An 18,361-nucleotide genomic window follows, 5' to 3' on the forward strand; every position below is an offset into this window, starting at 1 on the left:
GGGAACCTGACAGTTCAAGTTTCAAGTTGATGGAACATATCTTCAGTACAGTATTCCAGTTCTGTGTGTATATACCCAGACAGATTAGCTAGGCTATAGACAAATACAAGCTTAACAGAGCTTTTAAAGTTTTTTTGTTTTTTTTGTGGTGTACTATTCTCATGAGTGTAGCTTACTTGCCAGAGTGTAGTAAGTGGAGTGGAGTCTTTACACAAAAAGGTGCTGTAAAGATGCTACAAGTATCACAAAAGTTAGCTAGCTGATATACCTGGTTTGAAACTAACTCAAACGTAAATGCAGCTCTATGGCTCTCTGTTGCCACCATGTGGTCTCTTGGCACACTGTAAGAACCCATGGCTACCAAAAAATAAACTACTGTGAACAGTAGGCTAGCAGTTTTTTTTTTTTTTTTTTGGAGTAAATGTTATGGTCTGTTCTAGCCAATATTAAATAAATAAATATGCATAATATTTATTCATTATTGTAATCTATAAATATTACCTGTGTTTGCCTTACAGACTACTTTGCTGCTACACTAGCAGTCTAAGGTTTGAATACATTTGACAGAATATGTTTTCTTATGATCATAAAGGGGACATAGGATGAATTTTTCAATGTATTTATTTATTTGCATTTAGTTAGGTTTCTGTCGTGTCTACCAGTTCAGAAAAGCTGAAAAGAAAAGAAAAAACATGCAGCCAGTCCGTTATAGGCTAAGTCCGAAACTGTCATCCAGTGAGCTTTTTTATTATTTTTGTTATTATTATTAAAGCTTGAACAATAAACACAAAAACAAATATTACCAAGGGATTACACACAAATCCATAAAATAATAACCAATAGATCGATTAAACATAATTAACAAACGTAAATGGATGCACGCATAAACATCATATAAATAAATGTAAAAAGGTTACAAAAACAAAAATGTGTCATCCAGTGAGCTGCTTCAATTAGCAGAGTTTCTATGTAGATTTGAATAAAACCTATTCAAATGGTATAATTTGAATATTTGAATAAAACCACCTCCTAGCCATATATGGATATTTTCAAGTGTCTTGTGTCGACACACGCCCCAAAGAAAAAAGGGGTGGAGTGAGCAGTAGCTCATTATCATTTAAAGAGACATGCAATGAAACGGGTTGCTGTGAACAGAGCTGTTTTTGACAAGGTAAAAAGTGTATTATTTTACAGGACCTTTGAATAATTTTAACCAATGTATGTTGCAGACATTACATTAAGCCCCTAAAGAATTATACCAACTTAAAAATATGTATACATGTTTGAAATTAGTTTTGTTGTAATATGTACATTATATGTATGACAAGTATTGATTTTTACTTATTTTCATTACTCAATTGCCATACTTCCATTTGTGTTAAGTTTTAGTGACTTTACAATTGTAAAAATGTGAGGGAAAAGTGAAGTGAGTAAAGAATGAGTATGCATTTTTTGCACTATATTTTGTCTGGAATGAGTTCTGATTACATTACTTTAGAACTTCAAAAGCCAAACAACTCCCTCTCATCTTTCAATTGTCAAATTTAATAGTAAACATGACAATGCACAGACTGAGTCACCCTAAAAAAAAAACAATTTATTGATTGATCACAAAACAAAATAATGCAAGAGACACAAATAAGAGCACTCTGCAAAACAAACAAAAAAGTTTTACATTTAATTATATACAAAGTCAGCAACAGATCCATTGATTTTTCATGTGTGGATAATCACATGAAGGAGAGGAGACACCATCCTGTATAGTTTGAAGGCGGCACAGAGATAATCACATGAGGAAACAAGCTTTGGCCACAGACCCGCTTCATTTAGATGAGCAGAACCAACAACACACATCATGTCTGAATTAATGAATGAAGAAATGCACAGAGGAAGAGAGAAATTCACGTGAACGGTGAAGATGTGACCTCCATTCTTGTATTACAAGGCTGCAGTAATGTCCCAGCAATGTCGAGACAATCACAAATTACAATATTATAACAAGGCCATTAATATGTCCTGTAAAAATTAATAACAATCTGGGATTTGCGGGCACCCATTTAAGATAGATGATTTGAAAACAGAGGGGAAAAAAGCTAGAGAAAATTTTTTAAAAACTTTATGTATATAATATACTAAAGCCCTTTATAAACAGGTTAAACAACATTTTAATAAATTACATACAATTTTATGTAGATCATAAATGCCTATAGCTCAGCCTATAACTTTTGTAAAAGCCCCCCCAAAAATACACAACATGATGGGAGAAAAAAAAAACAGCTTATTTGGAAATTATTTGTGTGTGTGTGTGTCTCAACTAGTATTTGTATAAACAATATTTGTATTTAACGCTTAAAGGAACACTCCACTATTTTTGAAAATAGGCTCATTTTCCAACTCCCCTAGAGTTAAACAGTTGAGTTTTACCGTTTTCGAATCCATTCAGCCGATCTCCGGGTCTGGCGGTAGCACTATTTTCAGGCGCAACTTTCAGAAAATCGCAACTTTTCATTTTCCATCGGTCTTAGTACACGATGTAACTACAGAAGAGTCAAGTTTTAAATAGGAAAAATATAGAAACTCTTTGGTCATTTTTGAGCGAGATGCTAATGGTCTAATCAGATTCAATGATCTATGCTAAGCTGCAGCTAAAAGTGCTACGCCAGACCCGGAGATCGGCTGAATGGATTCGAAAACGGTAAAACTCAACTGTTTAACTCTAGGGGAGTTGGAAAATGAACCTATTTTCAAAAATAGTGGAGTGTTCCTTTAACAGTCTGTAATCGATGCACCTATCAGGCCTTTTATGGCAGAACAACTAATGCTTCTCAGAAACTGTCATTTTCTCATATACTTTTGATTTTTACACACATATACAGTCAAACAAAAGCCTTTGTTCTCAGGGTTAAGTCCTAGACTTTTTCGGCAGATTCACCAATTACAGTGCACAAAGATCAACATAAATATGAAGAAATCTTTAGAATTGCTTCATAAAACAACATAAGCATATGTTGGATTGAATTATTCAAACTTAAGATCTCTCTGCACAGCTCTCTGAACGCTTACTGTAGCTCATGACACCGCTGAGGTAGATTTGCTGAAAGGCAAATATTGGTAAACGTCTAGTCATCCAGCTAGTCAACCGGCTACAGTTTAACTTTGAACCCAAGCAAATATAAAATATTATTATTTCACAAATAGTTGGGGGGAGGGTGCATAGAGTTAACAGAGTAAACAGAGTAAAGGAAGAACATCAGCTAAATGTACACTACCGTTCAAAAGTTTGGGGTCAGTAAGATTTCTTGAGGTTTTTGAGTCTCTTATGCTCACCAAAACCGTATTCATTTGATCAAAAATACAGTAATATTGTTAAATATTATTACAATTTAAAATAACTTTTCTATTTGAATATATTTTAAAATGTAATTTATTTCTGAGGCAAAGCTGAATTTTTAGCATCAGTACTCCAGTCTTCAGTGTCACATGATCCTTCAGAAATAATTTTAATATGCTGATTTACTGCTCTAGAAACATTTCTTATTTTTATTAAAGTTGCTTAATATTTTTGTAGAAACCGTGTTACATTCTTTGAAGAACAGAAAGTTCAAGTAAAGAGCATTTATTTGTCTTTACTGTCACTTTTGATCGATTTAATGCATCCTTGCGCAATTTAAAAAAAAAATTTAATTAAAAAAATCTTTCTGTCCTCAAACTTTTGAAAAGTAGTGTACATTTAAAATGTATTATGTACAATACTAGCTACTCAAATGTTCATTCTAAACACTCTTTGTGGTAAAAATGCTTTACCGCAATAAATTATACAAAATAATACAAAAACAATAAACTAAGCAGAACAAAAGAAAACCCCAAACAATACCACAAACTTATTTCACAGGATAAGAAGGCAAACTCCGAAACTGATTTAAACCATATCAAGGTTTACCATTAGAGGTTTAGCTTAAAATAAAAATTTTAAAAATCCATTCAGCCAACAAAACTGACTAACTGATAGCAACCATGTGTTGAGTGGAGTCTGAGGCCCACCGGTGAAGATGCTTTACTGACAGTTTACTGTGGCAGCTACTGGACAGACAGATGCGGCTGGGAGGGACTGCGTCACTGCTCACAGGAAGGGCCGGCCGGTTTGAAGAGCGCTGGGCTGAGCTGGGAGCTGGAACAAGGGCAGGACGGGGTCTGCTTTCAACTTCTCCGAGATTTTGAATGCTGGATCAACCACTGCAGGGTGATATCTGAGGAAGGAAGAGATGAACAATTATGTTTTATAATATCTTTTGATTCACTTCAAAATTTCTCTGAAGTATACATATGTTGATTACTCTGACTCTGTGGTGCTTTCAAAACATTGGGCTGTTTGACAGCAATTCAAAAGTACAAAATGTTGCAAGCAAAAAAATATAAAATATAGCAGATGTCACACACTGCAGCTTTAAAATACAAATAAGAACAATTATTGCTGGTTTCAAGCATGTTTGCTCAAATTTCATCAAATCGGATCTGCATGGATGACATTTTTTTGAAGGCCAACCCAGAAGTCATCAATAGGATTTTTTTTTCACTGACCTTTGGATTATTGCATAACATAAGCTCTGTGACCTACAAAAGTTTGATTCTTCCACATTTTGTTCAAAATCATCTTCAAAAATGAACAAGTTTTATAAAATTCGAAGGCCAAATACAATCATGCAAGAAGTAAAAAGTAGGTTAGGCTATAAACAAACTACACCAGTCAATGTCACCACCTTTAAGCTTCCAAGATCTCTTTCAATCTTTATTTAAAAAGTAGACTTTAGAAAATTTGAGTTAGAAGAGTTTGTATGGTAAGTATAAACACAATGAGCCTTTATTTCACAAGGATGAGTTCGCGCTGTAGGCTGAAGTGTAAAAACAATTGTCAGGCCGTTGGCGCCCTCTGCAGGCATTTGATATAATACATAATGTACATAAGTTATGATTATATTATTATACTAAGTATTTAAACTGATTTGTTCAATAAAACCATATAATAACTTGCTTTTGATACTTTATTTGAAGTTAGTGACAGTCCTAATGCTAATTCACTTTCTTATATGCAGCTATTTGATGACAGAAGCATTGTGAAACTAATGATCTAACACTTGAATGACTGCTAAGTGATGTTTGTAATATAAACTAAAACTGTCATTACTGACAGATAAACAAGTAAATGTCTCACAAAAACCATTTTACGCCATTACAATTATTTTCTTGCGCAGACTAGCTTGAAGTATGTCATTGTTTGGGAAATGCTGCTTATCATTATAGCATATTGGCTTTTCCTTGTTAATTTGATGCTTGTAAAGCTAATAAAAAAAAACAGTGATTAAAGTAGTGTAATGAATGCAAATGGACGGCTTCTCAGATTAGAGGAAATCAAGATGAAATCACAACCACAACTGTTCTGCTTGGTAAAAAACAACTCTCAAACGCTGTACCGTGAATGAGTCACAGTGAGGTGGTTCATGAGTCATTGTTTACTGAAGTAAATATACTTGAACTCCAGCAGGCCGCCTTCTTTTTGCAGTTATGAATGCACATAATGTTCTCATACTTTTTCAAGAAATCTTAGCATCAACTTTTCAAGTCTTCCAAATTAAGATAATACCCAATAAAAAAGGCATTCAACATCAATAACATAATTTGCTTGTGACACTCAATACCATAAAACTAGATTTCAACATTTTCTGAAAGCGAGTAGTGTTTACCGCCACAATGCTAGGGTCTATGCTGTAGGGATGTAACGGTATGAAAATTTCTTATCGCGATTATAGTGACCAAAATGATCACAGTTATCAGTATTATCACGGTATTGTTAAAATGTGCTGGAGATGTTAAAAAAGTAATCACTAAAACAATAACATTACCAATGGTGTTCGGATTTTAAATGACAACTTGACTGACAACAGTTTAATAGCATGTTGAAATATCTAATGTAAATGTTCAAATAAAGTTTTGAAAAAGTTTAATAAAAAGGTAAACCTCACATTTCAGCCTTTAAATAAAGAAAAGATATAAGTCAAAATGATAATTGATTAATAAATGATTATATGTATTTTATCTGCTCCATAAATAATTCTAGATAACTTATCTGAATTGTTTAAATGTGTAGAATCCACATAAGCTTGTTTTTCATCAACCGGTCAAAGTTTACAGCAGGGCATGCAAATTCGGTCCCTGTTTTCACTCAAAACGAAACTACTCTGCATGCTGTGCACACTTGAGACTGTTACTGAAAACTCTGCTTTATGCTGGACAGTATTTATTTATCGCGAGTTGTTCAAATCACGGTAATCTAATACGGTTTTAATGACAATTAAAAGATGAAACGGTAATACTAACCATGGGGAATTTTATCATGATTTATCGTCAAACCGGTAATCGTTACATCCCTAATGCTATGCAATTGCTAGGATGTTTTAATTGACCAAACATCACAGTTTTATATTGGGATGTGTATAAAATGCAGTAACTCTCACCTATATTGTCTTTCTCTTTGCATGAAATGGAGTAGCAGCAGATCTCTCTGTCTTGAATGGCAGACAGGTTCCTGTGGAAAAAGGAAACAAAATGGCAAAAATCATTTGCCATTTTTTGAGTGTAGCCTCACATGAACTCCTTCTAAAGATCTGGGTGTGGTCACCCAACTGTAAAAAAAAAGTCTTACATCTTTTCGATTATTTGTTTCTCGTCTAGTGCGCTGGGGAGGTCTCTTTTGTTGCCAAGGACAAGTACCTGTGGAGGATAAAGAACGAATTGTCTTAAACCTCTTTATGTTTAAACTGCACGGTTCACACTTTGCTTCCAAGATTTATGTTATTGGGTGTTGGTTCTACATTAGATCGTGTTAAAGCTGTCTTTTTAAATTGTTCGCTTTAGCAAATAGTGGACGCCCCTGCCAAAAGTCCCATCACTCCCTACAGACAGATAATCAATGGGCGATCCGTTTCCTCTTTGCTGCTTTCTCTGCTGAAGATAAGACCTATAATGCCCCCAGTGAGTGAGGACATCTCGGACCACAGGAGCTGACGGCAGAGATGCTTAGTCATGCTCGGTAAATACAACACAGCAGTGGGGAAGGATCTGGAAAAGGTGTGGTGCGATGGCTAGGCTTGATTTTCTATTGTTTTGCAAAATTCAGCAGTAATAAAACAGCACAAAGTATTAATAAATAGGACAGTCCTCTATTAAAAGCACAAGGGGAAATGATCAGCTACAGTAATAAATTCTTCTTACAGGAATGCCTTGCAGCTGTGGTTTGTCTAACAAGTTGTGTAGCTCGTTTCTCGAGGCTTCGACCTTTTCACGGTCTGCAGCGTCAACCATATACCTGAAAACACCAACAGAGTCCTTAATGCAGTCGTTGATAATGTAAACACTAAAACTTCAGTTTAGGGATGATTTACAGTCAGCCAGTCGCAAAATAAACCCTGAAAGGATGATCAGAATCTCAACGTGAAGCAGAGTGGTCCTATGTCACAATGAAGGGGTTTATTTTGTTGATTGGTTGTACAATCTAGCACTTATTTCACAGCTACTTATCAAAGAAGTAAATAAATGGACCAGAAATACTAATTTGATTCAACTATTCTGTTTTCTTGTATAATAGTTTATATCTTGAGCTAAGAAAAATCATATTACAACTCAGAAAACAAAGCAACAAAATGGACACTGTCTGAAACCATGTCTATTTATTTATTATACACTACCATTTAAAAGGTTGGGGTAAGATCTTTTTTTTTTTTAAACAAACAAACAAGAATTTTATCTTTTTATTCAGCAAGGATGGATTAAATTAAACAAAAGTGACAGTAAAAGCATTTATATTGTTACAAAAAAAGCTGGGGGTTTTAACTTTTTATTCAAAGAATCATGAAAAAATGTATCACAGTTTCCAAAAAATATTAAGCAGCAAAAACATTTTTCAGCACTGATAATAATAACTGTTTCTTGAGCAGCAAATCAGCATATTAGAATGATTTCTGAAGGATCATGTGACACTGAAGACTGGAGTAATGATGCTGAAAATTCAGCTTTGCATCACAGGAATAAATAAATTACAATTTTAAAATACATTCAAAAAAAAATAAAAATCTTTAAATTGTAATAATATTATACAATATTACTATTTTTTGATCAAATAAATGCAGCATTGACTACATAAAAAAAAAATCTTATCAACCCCAAACTTTTGAACAGTAGTGAATATTAATTTATTATTAATCTACAATCTTAGTTACCTTTTTCTATGGACTTACTAGCAAACAATATTTAGCTACAATGCAATGCATGCAATTATAAATTCTCTCTCTTATCTAGCTTCTAGATGCACTTTAATGGTCATTATGCAAAAATATCTAACCGCTCAACGGCACTGACTGATCAGAATCAAGTACTCCAGAGGGCAATGAAATAAAGCAAGCAAGTCTCTGTGAGGACAAAAAGCAGATGCTATACTCACACGATGGCATTGACGCCCCGACAGTATCGCTCCCACATGCTCCTGAACCGTGGCTGCCCGCCTATATCCCAAATCTATGCAAAAACAGGACAAGTGGACATGATGGAAGGCACCGGCAATGAAACATTGTACTTGTGATGTATATAACTTGCATTAAAGAGTCTATATATCTGGATCCAAGAAAACCATGCTTGAGGCAAAAGTATGATCTGTGTAGATGAGACTTACTTTTATTGTTACGTTGCCTTTGGTGACTTTCCTCATGTTGAAGCCGACTGTAGGGATCATGTCTTCATTGAACTGACCAGACTAGTGGAAAAGAAACATGCCGATCATTTCAATCACATAAATAAAACAAACCTGCATGTGAAGAGTTGCAAAAGTTAATAAAAAAGACAATCGTATAGTCTCATGTTGCACAAAATAACAGCACACAAGAGGAAGTCAATGTTAAAATGCCACTTTTGAATCCAAACAGCTCACACTAGCAAGTCACAGGGAGTTTTAATAATAATAATAATAATAATAATAATGTGATTTTTTGGTAAAACAAGCCAGAAAGTTTCATGCTTCATAATTTAGTAAATTGTGCAACAGATTAAAATATAATTGATTCTTTCAACCATGTGGATTTTAAAATATGTCAAATAAATGAATCCTTTTTAGATAAAACCAAGATCTTCCTTTTAAAAATATGATTATAACGAAGCCAAATCATTGAGTGGGATCTCCTCTATTGCAAAACCCTCACGTTGAGGATAAAAATCCAAGAGTTTAGCTAATTTCATAGCTAAATTACAAAACACCTAAAAATTTCAACTATGTAACTGCATGTTGATCTGCATTTGAAAATCTTCAAAGCATTCAATCAAGAAGATTTCTGCTGCTTTTCTTGTGGTACTTCTTCATTTCTTGTGGTCTGCGGTTTACAAATCATAATAAAACATACATTATACATGCATATATTAGCTATGCAAACTTAACTGATTTACATTTATGAGTGGAAAAATACTGAGTGACAGTTCTTAAGCAAGTTACAACTAAAAAGTGTCCCATAAATCATTCAGTGAAACTAGAAAAACACCTGCGAGATGTTTCACTTTTCACCTTTGAATTCAATTTCAAACCCTGATGTAGAGTTGTTAGAAGCTCTGGGTTTGTAAACTCTTTGTGCTGCATTGCAGAAGCATCTATGAGAGGCGAAAGGGCAACTCTCATGATTCAAGAACACCCATTGGGACGGTCACTTGCACTTGGGACCTTTGCCTAATAACTGATCCAGGCTGCTGTACTCAGAGACCTTTCGAAATATGGGTCACACTGAGGTTTATATTAAGGTTAATCTGTGGATTCCACAATTCCATTATTGTGCCAAGCATACAAATGAGAAACTTTAGATACTAAAAATGCAAAACCACAATGAACCAGCACTGACCTGTCAAAAACACTTAATGGAAATTCAAAAAATTACTCTCATAAATGACATCTGCTCTGAGTCAGATGCATCCATAAAGGGAAGATTATTATTAGGGATGCACGATATATCGGCCACCATATCGGTATCGGCCGAATGTGATCATTGCTGAAAACAATCTATGAAGGCAATCAAAAAACACATCTGGCACTGACATAAACATCAAAGGAAACTCATAATACCAAATTATCAAATTTTGTGTTTGATGATCATCATATTACATTACATTACATTACATTATATAGGTTTTATTAAACTGATTACATTCGACTTGAGAACTAAAACACAACAGTGGCATCTCATCCACCCTAAAAGTCATTAAAGTCCTCAACCCTGGAGATATTAGCAATTCATATTTCATATATAAGCTAAAACGTCAAGCAATCCATGGGAAACATCACGCCTAGACCCATAAGAGCGCATTGCTCACATAAACAGGTTTTAAAGCATCTGTTCTCCACCCCGGCAGGCAATGACATGACAACAGTGTTCAAACTGTGAGGAATGAAAGCAGACTTACAGCAATCACGTTGACAAAGGTGGTTTTTCCAGAGTACTGCAGTCCCACCAGCGTTAGCTCCATCTCCTCTTTCCAGAAGAGCGACCTGAACCAGTCCAGGAGCCGGTGGACGAGGGCCAACATCTCTGTGCTGCTGGATGAGCGAACTCTGATGGGGCAGATCTGTTCCTGCTGGAGGAATCGAGGAGAAAGAGGAAGCTGCTGAGGCAAAGGTCAGGTGACAACGAATTACGCACAATAAACGCGCCGCGCCGTAAATAATCGTAAATAATAAAAGTCCGCCAGCACTCGCGACATGCTGCTGTGCTACAGACAGATACATACATACATAAAATACACGCATACATACATACATACATGCATAAATTGTATTGTTTGCATAACAAGAAAGTCCTAATTTAAAATCCCTGGATAGTAACTGATTACATGTTATCTGGATTATGTATTTAGATTAAATTACATTTTAAAATACGTGTAATCAGACTACAGTTACTTTTTATTGATTACATGATTACATATTATTCACACAATAGCAGTACATTTTTCATAGTTCATTGATTCTCCCTAATTCCTCTTTTTCATCTTTTAAATGTTCCTTTCTAAAATAGCCTACTGTTTATTCAGTCAGAAATTCTCCCAGTTTTAAGCTTTCAATTGATATATAATTTATGATGATTTCTAAAATGTGATAGGGAAAAAGGCAACGAAAAAAGACTTTTTGTCAAGGTCAGAATGCCTGTTATGTAGATTTTTTGAGGTGCACTCTTGTCATAAATTAATCTATTGCTGTTCCTATATCATTTGTAACAAAAAACAGTGGTAAAATATCTATTTAGATAGATATATCGTTTGTCATGGTTAGATTAGGATTTATTTGTAATATAGTGAAGTAAACTTAGGCATCCCTCTGAGGGGACAGGTGACAGTTAAGATGTTAATGGTCACATGACATGCAGGTAAACAAATACAATATTTTATTTTTTTAGTAAATGTTTTATTTTGATTTATTGTTTTGTTGTTTTTAAATGACTTTATTTAGGTTTTACCTTTATGATTTAATTAATTATTAGCTTTTCATTAAACTCACAAAGCCCCTGCAGTTCATTTACAAACCCCAGTTTAGGAAACCTTGATTTATTGTAATGTTTAATGCGCATCATGTTGTTAATTACAATGAATGGAATATACAGTACTGTATGTTTTTATACTCTTTGTATTTTTATATCAATGTGGTACAAGATTGTCCTATTTAAATCAATGTGATAAACAACCTAGGTGAAAAGGAATCTAAAAGTAATCAAAAGGTAGTCTGATTACATTATCTAAAATGTGTAATTTAATGGATTACACTAATAACTATGATTTTGCTCTTTATAATAGGCCTATATATATATATATATATATATATAGGTAATATTTAATATCAATAAGTAATAAGTAATATTATAATATTGTTTGTATGAAACGAATGAAACTATATAGTTTCATTCGTTTCATACAAACAATATTATAATATTACTTATTACTTATTGATATTAAATATTACCTATATATATATATATATATATATATAGGATTATAATATTGTTTGTATGAAACGAATGAAACTATATAGTTTCATTCGTTTCATACAAACAATATTATAATATTACTTCAAATTACAGTAAGAAGTAAATGGGCATGAAAAACTTTTGAGCATACAAATATGAAGTTAAAAAAAATAAGCAGATTGTTGTAAATATAGCAAAATATAGTAAAATATAGAAAATGCACGACTATGTATTGAGATGCTGAAGTCTTCTAGCAGGCCGGTCCAAGGTAAAGACCATAGACACTGTAAATAAATACAGCAAACAGACACAGAAAGAAAGAAAGAAAGAAAGAAAGAAAGAAAGAAAGAAAGAAAGAAAGAAAGAAAGAAAGAGTCTTTTGGACAATAAACATTTTGCTCTTAATTATAATTTGTGTAAACACATTTAACATTCGTTGCAGTTCAACGCTAGTCCACGCGAGAGCGCTAAAAGCTTTAGAATAGAAAGATGTGACCTTAACTTGCTGCATCAGTCTATCATGCAAACTCACATATTGTTTTTTTTTTTGGCAAACGTACTGTATTTAATCAGTAATACATCAAACGTGTTATATATAGCGCAAATGTTATTTTGTAACATTGTCTGTGATTTTTTTTTTTCATTACAGTTGTTTTTGTTTGTTTGTTTTTAGAAACGAAGCATACTATTTGCTTTATGACAGCCAAGAGTACTATGGCCACTTTATTTCACTTAATTCATTCATGAGCTCCATACATCAGTTAAGGCACAAAAACCTTTCTATTTTAATTTTATCACCCTGCTTTGGTATAGTATACAACCAAACAGACTAATGATAAGAATACTTAATATCTCTAAAATATATCAATTTATTGTTTAATTATATTAACTAATTATATTTATAGATATGAATCATTTACAGACAACATATATAATACTGTTGTCCCGTAATTGTAGCGAATGTATTGCATTGTGCTGACTGCGCTGGAGGTGTGGCATGTGGCTGCCCATGCTTCGTGCAGTGAGCGCGGCCTGCCGTGTGGCTCTACATGTGAGCAGCCAGCACTGGATCGAGCACACAGCCAGACACGCGGGGAGTCTTAACCTAATTCAACAGCTAGCGAGCATTAGAAGAGGACGTGATTCATCGAAGAAATGTAACGCAGTTGCAAAGACTGTAAAAATAATCAATTATGTTCTCTGCTTTGGGTTCTAAGTCTTTTTGTAGAAAAAGTGAGCCACAAAACCTTATCGAAAATGCACGGACTTTAGTTAGGAGGTGTGAGGCTGGAATATTTGTAACCTGACTCTTATCGTAGTGTTTGTCTAAAGGATTTGCATAGACAGCAAGTTTATGGGTTATGTAAGTGTTACATAAGGACGAACTGTGATGGGGAAAACAGCGAGGTTGTTCTTTCAGCTAAACATGTTCAAGCTCTCAAACACAGACTCAGACAGGCATGATTTCCACAGGAAAAAAAAAACTTTATTAATACTTTTTCTTTAATGTATGTCAACAATACTTTTTTTAGACAAAATATATACATCAAGCAACCTTCTCTTAGGTCCCAAAATAAAAAGCAAGTACCTCTTCCTATACAAAACTAATATATTGTTTTTAACATTACATTCACTTTCTTTTGCTTCTATGTAGAATCCAGGATTAAAAATGTAGATAGCCGCCATCATGTTTACTGCTTTAAACAGGTAAAGGCAACAGCATGAACCAAGATCTGTCCTAATTTGACCAGAAATTATCACAGAACATGATGCAGATCGAGTCTAGGTCCAAAGCTATGTACACAATCTCATGGCATACAGCTCTCGGCTGTCTAAAACTTGTGAACGTATGTGTGGGTCACGTATAAAAAACACAGATGTACAAGTAGTATAAACAAAATAATTACACAACGCAGTTACCTCACAACAACTTCACCTACGTGCACGAATGGATGATAAACTCAAAAGCTACAATGGAGCCGTGATTACATCACTCCCGTATTTACACGAGCGTCATGTCTCGGGAGCCAATGGCGTCCTCGTTTATGCAGGGGAAACTCAGGACCTGAGACTCAGGTCATCCAAAGCAAAGACGTTTATTTGGTAGCATTCTAGTCTAAATGGACGGTTCTTATCGGTTAAAGCAGTCACAGAAGCAGAAGAGAGTGGAGCTTCCTGAGCAAGCATCCACGGCACAGAGAAATGTCCAAAAAAGCAGCATCTACAGGGGTGATGTTTTATTACAAAAATGACTTTTTCGTTTACATTCAACAAATGAAAAGGTGCTTGTGCAAAGGGCAAAGTCTTTGTCGTTGGGGGACCATCTGCACGTCACATTCTGGGTTATTGTTTTGTATTGTTTTCGACTTAAACATTCGGCGCAAGTGCAAAGAGCAGCTGTTCGCCAACCCCAGGTCCTTTTTCTCCAAGGACAGAGCTCACTGTCCTCATTTTGACCTTCTTCACAGTGCTGTGCACGAGGCCTCCTTTACCCGTCTGTGTCCACGCGGACCGTTCCATCTCTGGGTGTTTGTCTGCTGGTTGTGGAGGGAGTTGATAAGTGTGTGTGAGAGTCTATGTGTGTCTCTGCATTTGGAGGGAGGCCATCTTACGTCTGAGAGGAATCAGAACAGCTGTTTGCCGTACTTGAGGGCGCGTCTTTGAACTTTGTCTTCATTCCCCCTTCAACCGAACCCTCTTCGGGAGCTTATTCAGCAGGGAAGTCCACTCTCAAGACCAAGACATTCAGAGAGCGGGCTATCGCGGACCCCAGAGTGAGTCCTCAGTCTTTGGTTTCCAGGTTTAATGGGGGAACTTGTTTCAGGGCCTGCAGGAGCGCAGGAGAGTCCATGGAACAGACACAGAAAGAAAGAAAGAAAGAAAGAAAGAAAGAAAGAAAGAAAGAAAGAAAGAAAGAAAGAAAGAGTCTTTTGGACAATAAACATTTTGCTCTTAATTATAATTTGTGTAAACACATTTAACATTCGTTGCAGTTCAACGCTAGTCCACGCGAGAGCGCTAAAAGCTTTAGAATAGAAAGATGTGACCTTAACTTGCTGCATCAGTCTATCATGCAAACTCACATATTGTTTTTTTTTTTGGCAAACGTACTGTATTTAATCAGTAATACATCAAACGTGTTATATATAGCGCAAATGTTATTTTGTAACATTGTCTGTGATTTTTTTTTTTCATTACAGTTGTTTTTGTTTGTTTGTTTTTAGAAACGAAGCATACTATTTGCTTTATGACAGCCAAGAGTACTATGGCCACTTTATTTCACTTAATTCATTCATGAGCTCCATACATCAGTTAAGGCACAAAAACCTTTCTATTTTAATTTTATCACCCTGCTTTGGTATAGTATACAACCAAACAGACTAATGATAAGAATACTTAATATCTCTAAAATATATCAATTTATTGTTTAATTATATTAACTAATTATATTTATAGATATGAATCATTTACAGACAACATATATAATACTGTTGTCCCGTAATTGTAGCGAATGTATTGCATTGTGCTGACTGCGCTGGAGGTGTGGCATGTGGCTGCCCATGCTTCGTGCAGTGAGCGCGGCCTGCCGTGTGGCTCTACATGTGAGCAGCCAGCACTGGATCGAGCACACAGCCAGACACGCGGGGAGTCTTAACCTAATTCAACAGCTAGCGAGCATTAGAAGAGGACGTGATTCATCGAAGAAATGTAACGCAGTTGCAAAGACTGTAAAAATAATCAATTATGTTCTCTGCTTTGGGTTCTAAGTCTTTTTGTAGAAAAAGTGAGCCACAAAACCTTATCGAAAATGCACGGACTTTAGTTAGGAGGTGTGAGGCTGGAATATTTGTAACCTGACTCTTATCGTAGTGTTTGTCTAAAGGATTTGCATAGACAGCAAGTTTATGGGTTATGTAAGTGTTACATAAGGACGAACTGTGATGGGGAAAACAGCGAGGTTGTTCTTTCAGCTAAACATGTTCAAGCTCTCAAACACAGACTCAGACAGGCATGATTTCCACAGGAAAAAAAAAACTTTATTAATACTTTTTCTTTAATGTATGTCAACAATACTTTTTTTAGACAAAATATATACATCAAGCAACCTTCTCTTAGGTCCCAAAATAAAAAGTAAGTACCTCTTCCTATACAAAACTAATATATTGTTTTTAACATTACATTCACTTTCTTTTGCTTCTATGTAGAATCCAGGATTAAAAATGTAGATAGCCGCCATCATGTTTACTGCTTTAAACAGGTAAAGGCAACAGCATGAACCAAGATCTGTCCTAATTTGACCAGAAATTATCACAGAACATGATGCAGATCGAGTCTAGGTCCAAAGCTATGTACACAATCTCATGGCATACAGCTCTCGGCTGTCTAAAACTTGTGAACGTATGTGTGGGTCACGTATAAAAAACACAGATGTACAAGTAGTATAAACAAAATAATTACACAACGCAGTTACCTCACAACAACTTCACCTACGTGCACGAATGGATGATAAACTCAAAAGCTACAATGGAGCCGTGATTACATCACTCCCGTATTTACACGAGCGTCATGTCTCGGGAGCCAATGGCGTCCTCGTTTATGCAGGGGAAACTCAGGACCTGAGACTCAGGTCATCCAAAGCAAAGACGTTTATTTGGTAGCATTCTAGTCTAAATGGACGGTTCTTATCGGTTAAAGCAGTCACAGAAGCAGAAGAGAGTGGAGCTTCCTGAGCAAGCATCCACGGCACAGAGAAATGTCCAAAAAAGCAGCATCTACAGGGGTGATGTTTTATTACAAAAATGACTTTTTCGTTTACATTCAACAAATGAAAAGGTGCTTGTGCAAAGGGCAAAGTCTTTGTCGTTGGGGGACCATCTGCACGTCACATTCTGGGTTATTGTTTTGTATTGTTTTCGACTTAAACATTCGGCGCAAGTGCAAAGAGCAGCTGTTCGCCAACCCCAGGTCCTTTTTCTCCAAGGACAGAGCTCACTGTCCTCATTTTGACCTTCTTCACAGTGCTGTGCACGAGGCCTCCTTTACCCGTCTGTGTCCACGCGGACCGTTCCATCTCTGGGTGTTTGTCTGCTGGTTGTGGAGGGAGTTGATAAGTGTGTGTGAGAGTCTATGTGTGTCTCTGCATTTGGAGGGAGGCCATCTTACGTCTGAGAGGAATCAGAACAGCTGTTTGCCGTACTTGAGGGCGCGTCTTTGAACTTTGTCTTCATTCCCCCTTCAACCGAACCCTCTTCGGGAGCTTATTCAGCAGGGAAGTCCACTCTCAAGACCAAGACATTCAGAGAGCGGGCTATCGCGGACCCCAGAGTGAGTCCTCAGTCTTTGGTTTCCAGGTTTAATGGGGGAACTTGTTTCAGGGCCTGCAGGAGCGCAGGAGAGTCCATGGAGGTCGGAGTGGTGACGGGGGAGCCCACTCTTGAGGACATGACTAGGGATGAGGGGAGTTTCTCGGGGGACAGGCCTGCCGGGGAGCCGCCGAGGCCTTGGTACAACACGGGCATGGCTCCGGGGTACCAACACTTCTCCAGCATGGGCAAGTATGCTGCAGCTGCTCCATGCGGAAAGAGGTAGAAGGGCATGCAAAGGGGCTGGTGTGGAGAAAAGCTCATGTAGGGGCTGTGGCCGCCCACTATGTCTGGCCCTGACAGAGATTCGTCTTCTGAAGAGTCGGACCTCTGCCGCTTGGCCTGCGGCTCGTCCAACTCCTCTTTAATGTTGCCGTTGTGCTTGAGATCTCCAGCGTCTTTGCTGTAGTAGACTGACCGTTGGGCTTTCAGTTCACGCTTCTCGAGCTCACCCCCGTAACCACTGTCGGTATCCGTATCACTCCCACTTTGCTCACTGCTGTGGGGATAAGTCCTTTGAATGACGGGCACGCAGTTTTTGGCGTGACCCTCTGCCGCTTTCGGCTGTGGGCTTGCTGGTTTCTCCCTGATTTCTGGAGTTTTGGGAGTGGGCTCGTCTAGACAAGGACTTGGCGGGCTTTGAATGAACTCAGACGCCACTTTTTGAAGGTGGTTGATTATGTGAGAAGGCGTCAGGTCACGCATTGTCTCCTGATTGGCCAGGAACTGAAGAACCTCCTTTGCACACAAGTGGAACCCGGAACGGAACATCTCCTCGCTGTTTTGTGAATGCCCATTGCCCTGTTCACCTGCAATAAAACCATAAGGGTTAGAAACCATGCCAACGTTTTCCTTCACAACAGTCCTGTAGGCCAGATCATTCGCTGCGTAGTGCAAGCGTGTCTCAATTTCTTTATTTTGTAATGCACTCGAAAACAAACGAATGGGGAGGGGAGGTGAAAA

The 18,361-nt window shown here is 36.6% G+C and overlaps 2 protein-coding genes across 3 annotated transcripts in view; both read right to left on the reverse strand.

Moving 5' to 3' along the window:
- Positions 1 to 3,834: 3,834 nt before the first annotated feature.
- On the reverse strand, positions 3,835 to 10,669 carry LOC107659529 (ADP-ribosylation factor-like protein 8B). The gene is made up of 7 exons (XM_016448507.1): positions 10,486 to 10,669; positions 8,720 to 8,800; positions 8,492 to 8,565; positions 7,267 to 7,360; positions 6,698 to 6,765; positions 6,510 to 6,580; positions 3,835 to 4,247 (listed from the first exon to the last, which is right to left on the reverse strand). The coding sequence occupies exons 1-7, from the start codon at positions 10,606 to 10,608 to the stop codon at positions 4,198 to 4,200; spliced, it is 561 nt and encodes a 186-aa protein (XP_016303993.1). The 5' UTR covers positions 10,609 to 10,669; the 3' UTR covers positions 3,835 to 4,197.
- Positions 10,670 to 13,815: 3,146 nt separating this feature from the next.
- LOC107659534 (class E basic helix-loop-helix protein 40-like) overlaps positions 13,816 to 18,361 on the reverse strand; it is a 6,955-nt gene continuing 2,409 nt past the window's right edge. The window contains exons 5-6 of one of the 2 annotated variants that reach the window (XM_016448517.1): positions 17,401 to 18,207; positions 13,816 to 14,849 (exon numbers count right to left, since the gene is read on the reverse strand). In XM_016448517.1, coding sequence (XP_016304003.1) covers positions 14,818 to 14,849; positions 17,401 to 18,207 — 839 coding nt within the window. In that variant the 3' untranslated portion in view covers positions 13,816 to 14,817. Of the gene's footprint in view, positions 14,850 to 16,366; positions 18,208 to 18,361 lie in introns of those variants that run through there. The other variant, XM_016448516.1, reaches the window with a different exon arrangement.

This window comes from Sinocyclocheilus anshuiensis, unplaced genomic scaffold (assembly GCF_001515605.1).
Source record: "Sinocyclocheilus anshuiensis isolate Anshui unplaced genomic scaffold, SAMN03320099.WGS_v1.1 scaffold848, whole genome shotgun sequence".
NCBI lineage: Eukaryota > Metazoa > Chordata > Actinopteri > Cypriniformes > Cyprinidae > Sinocyclocheilus > Sinocyclocheilus anshuiensis.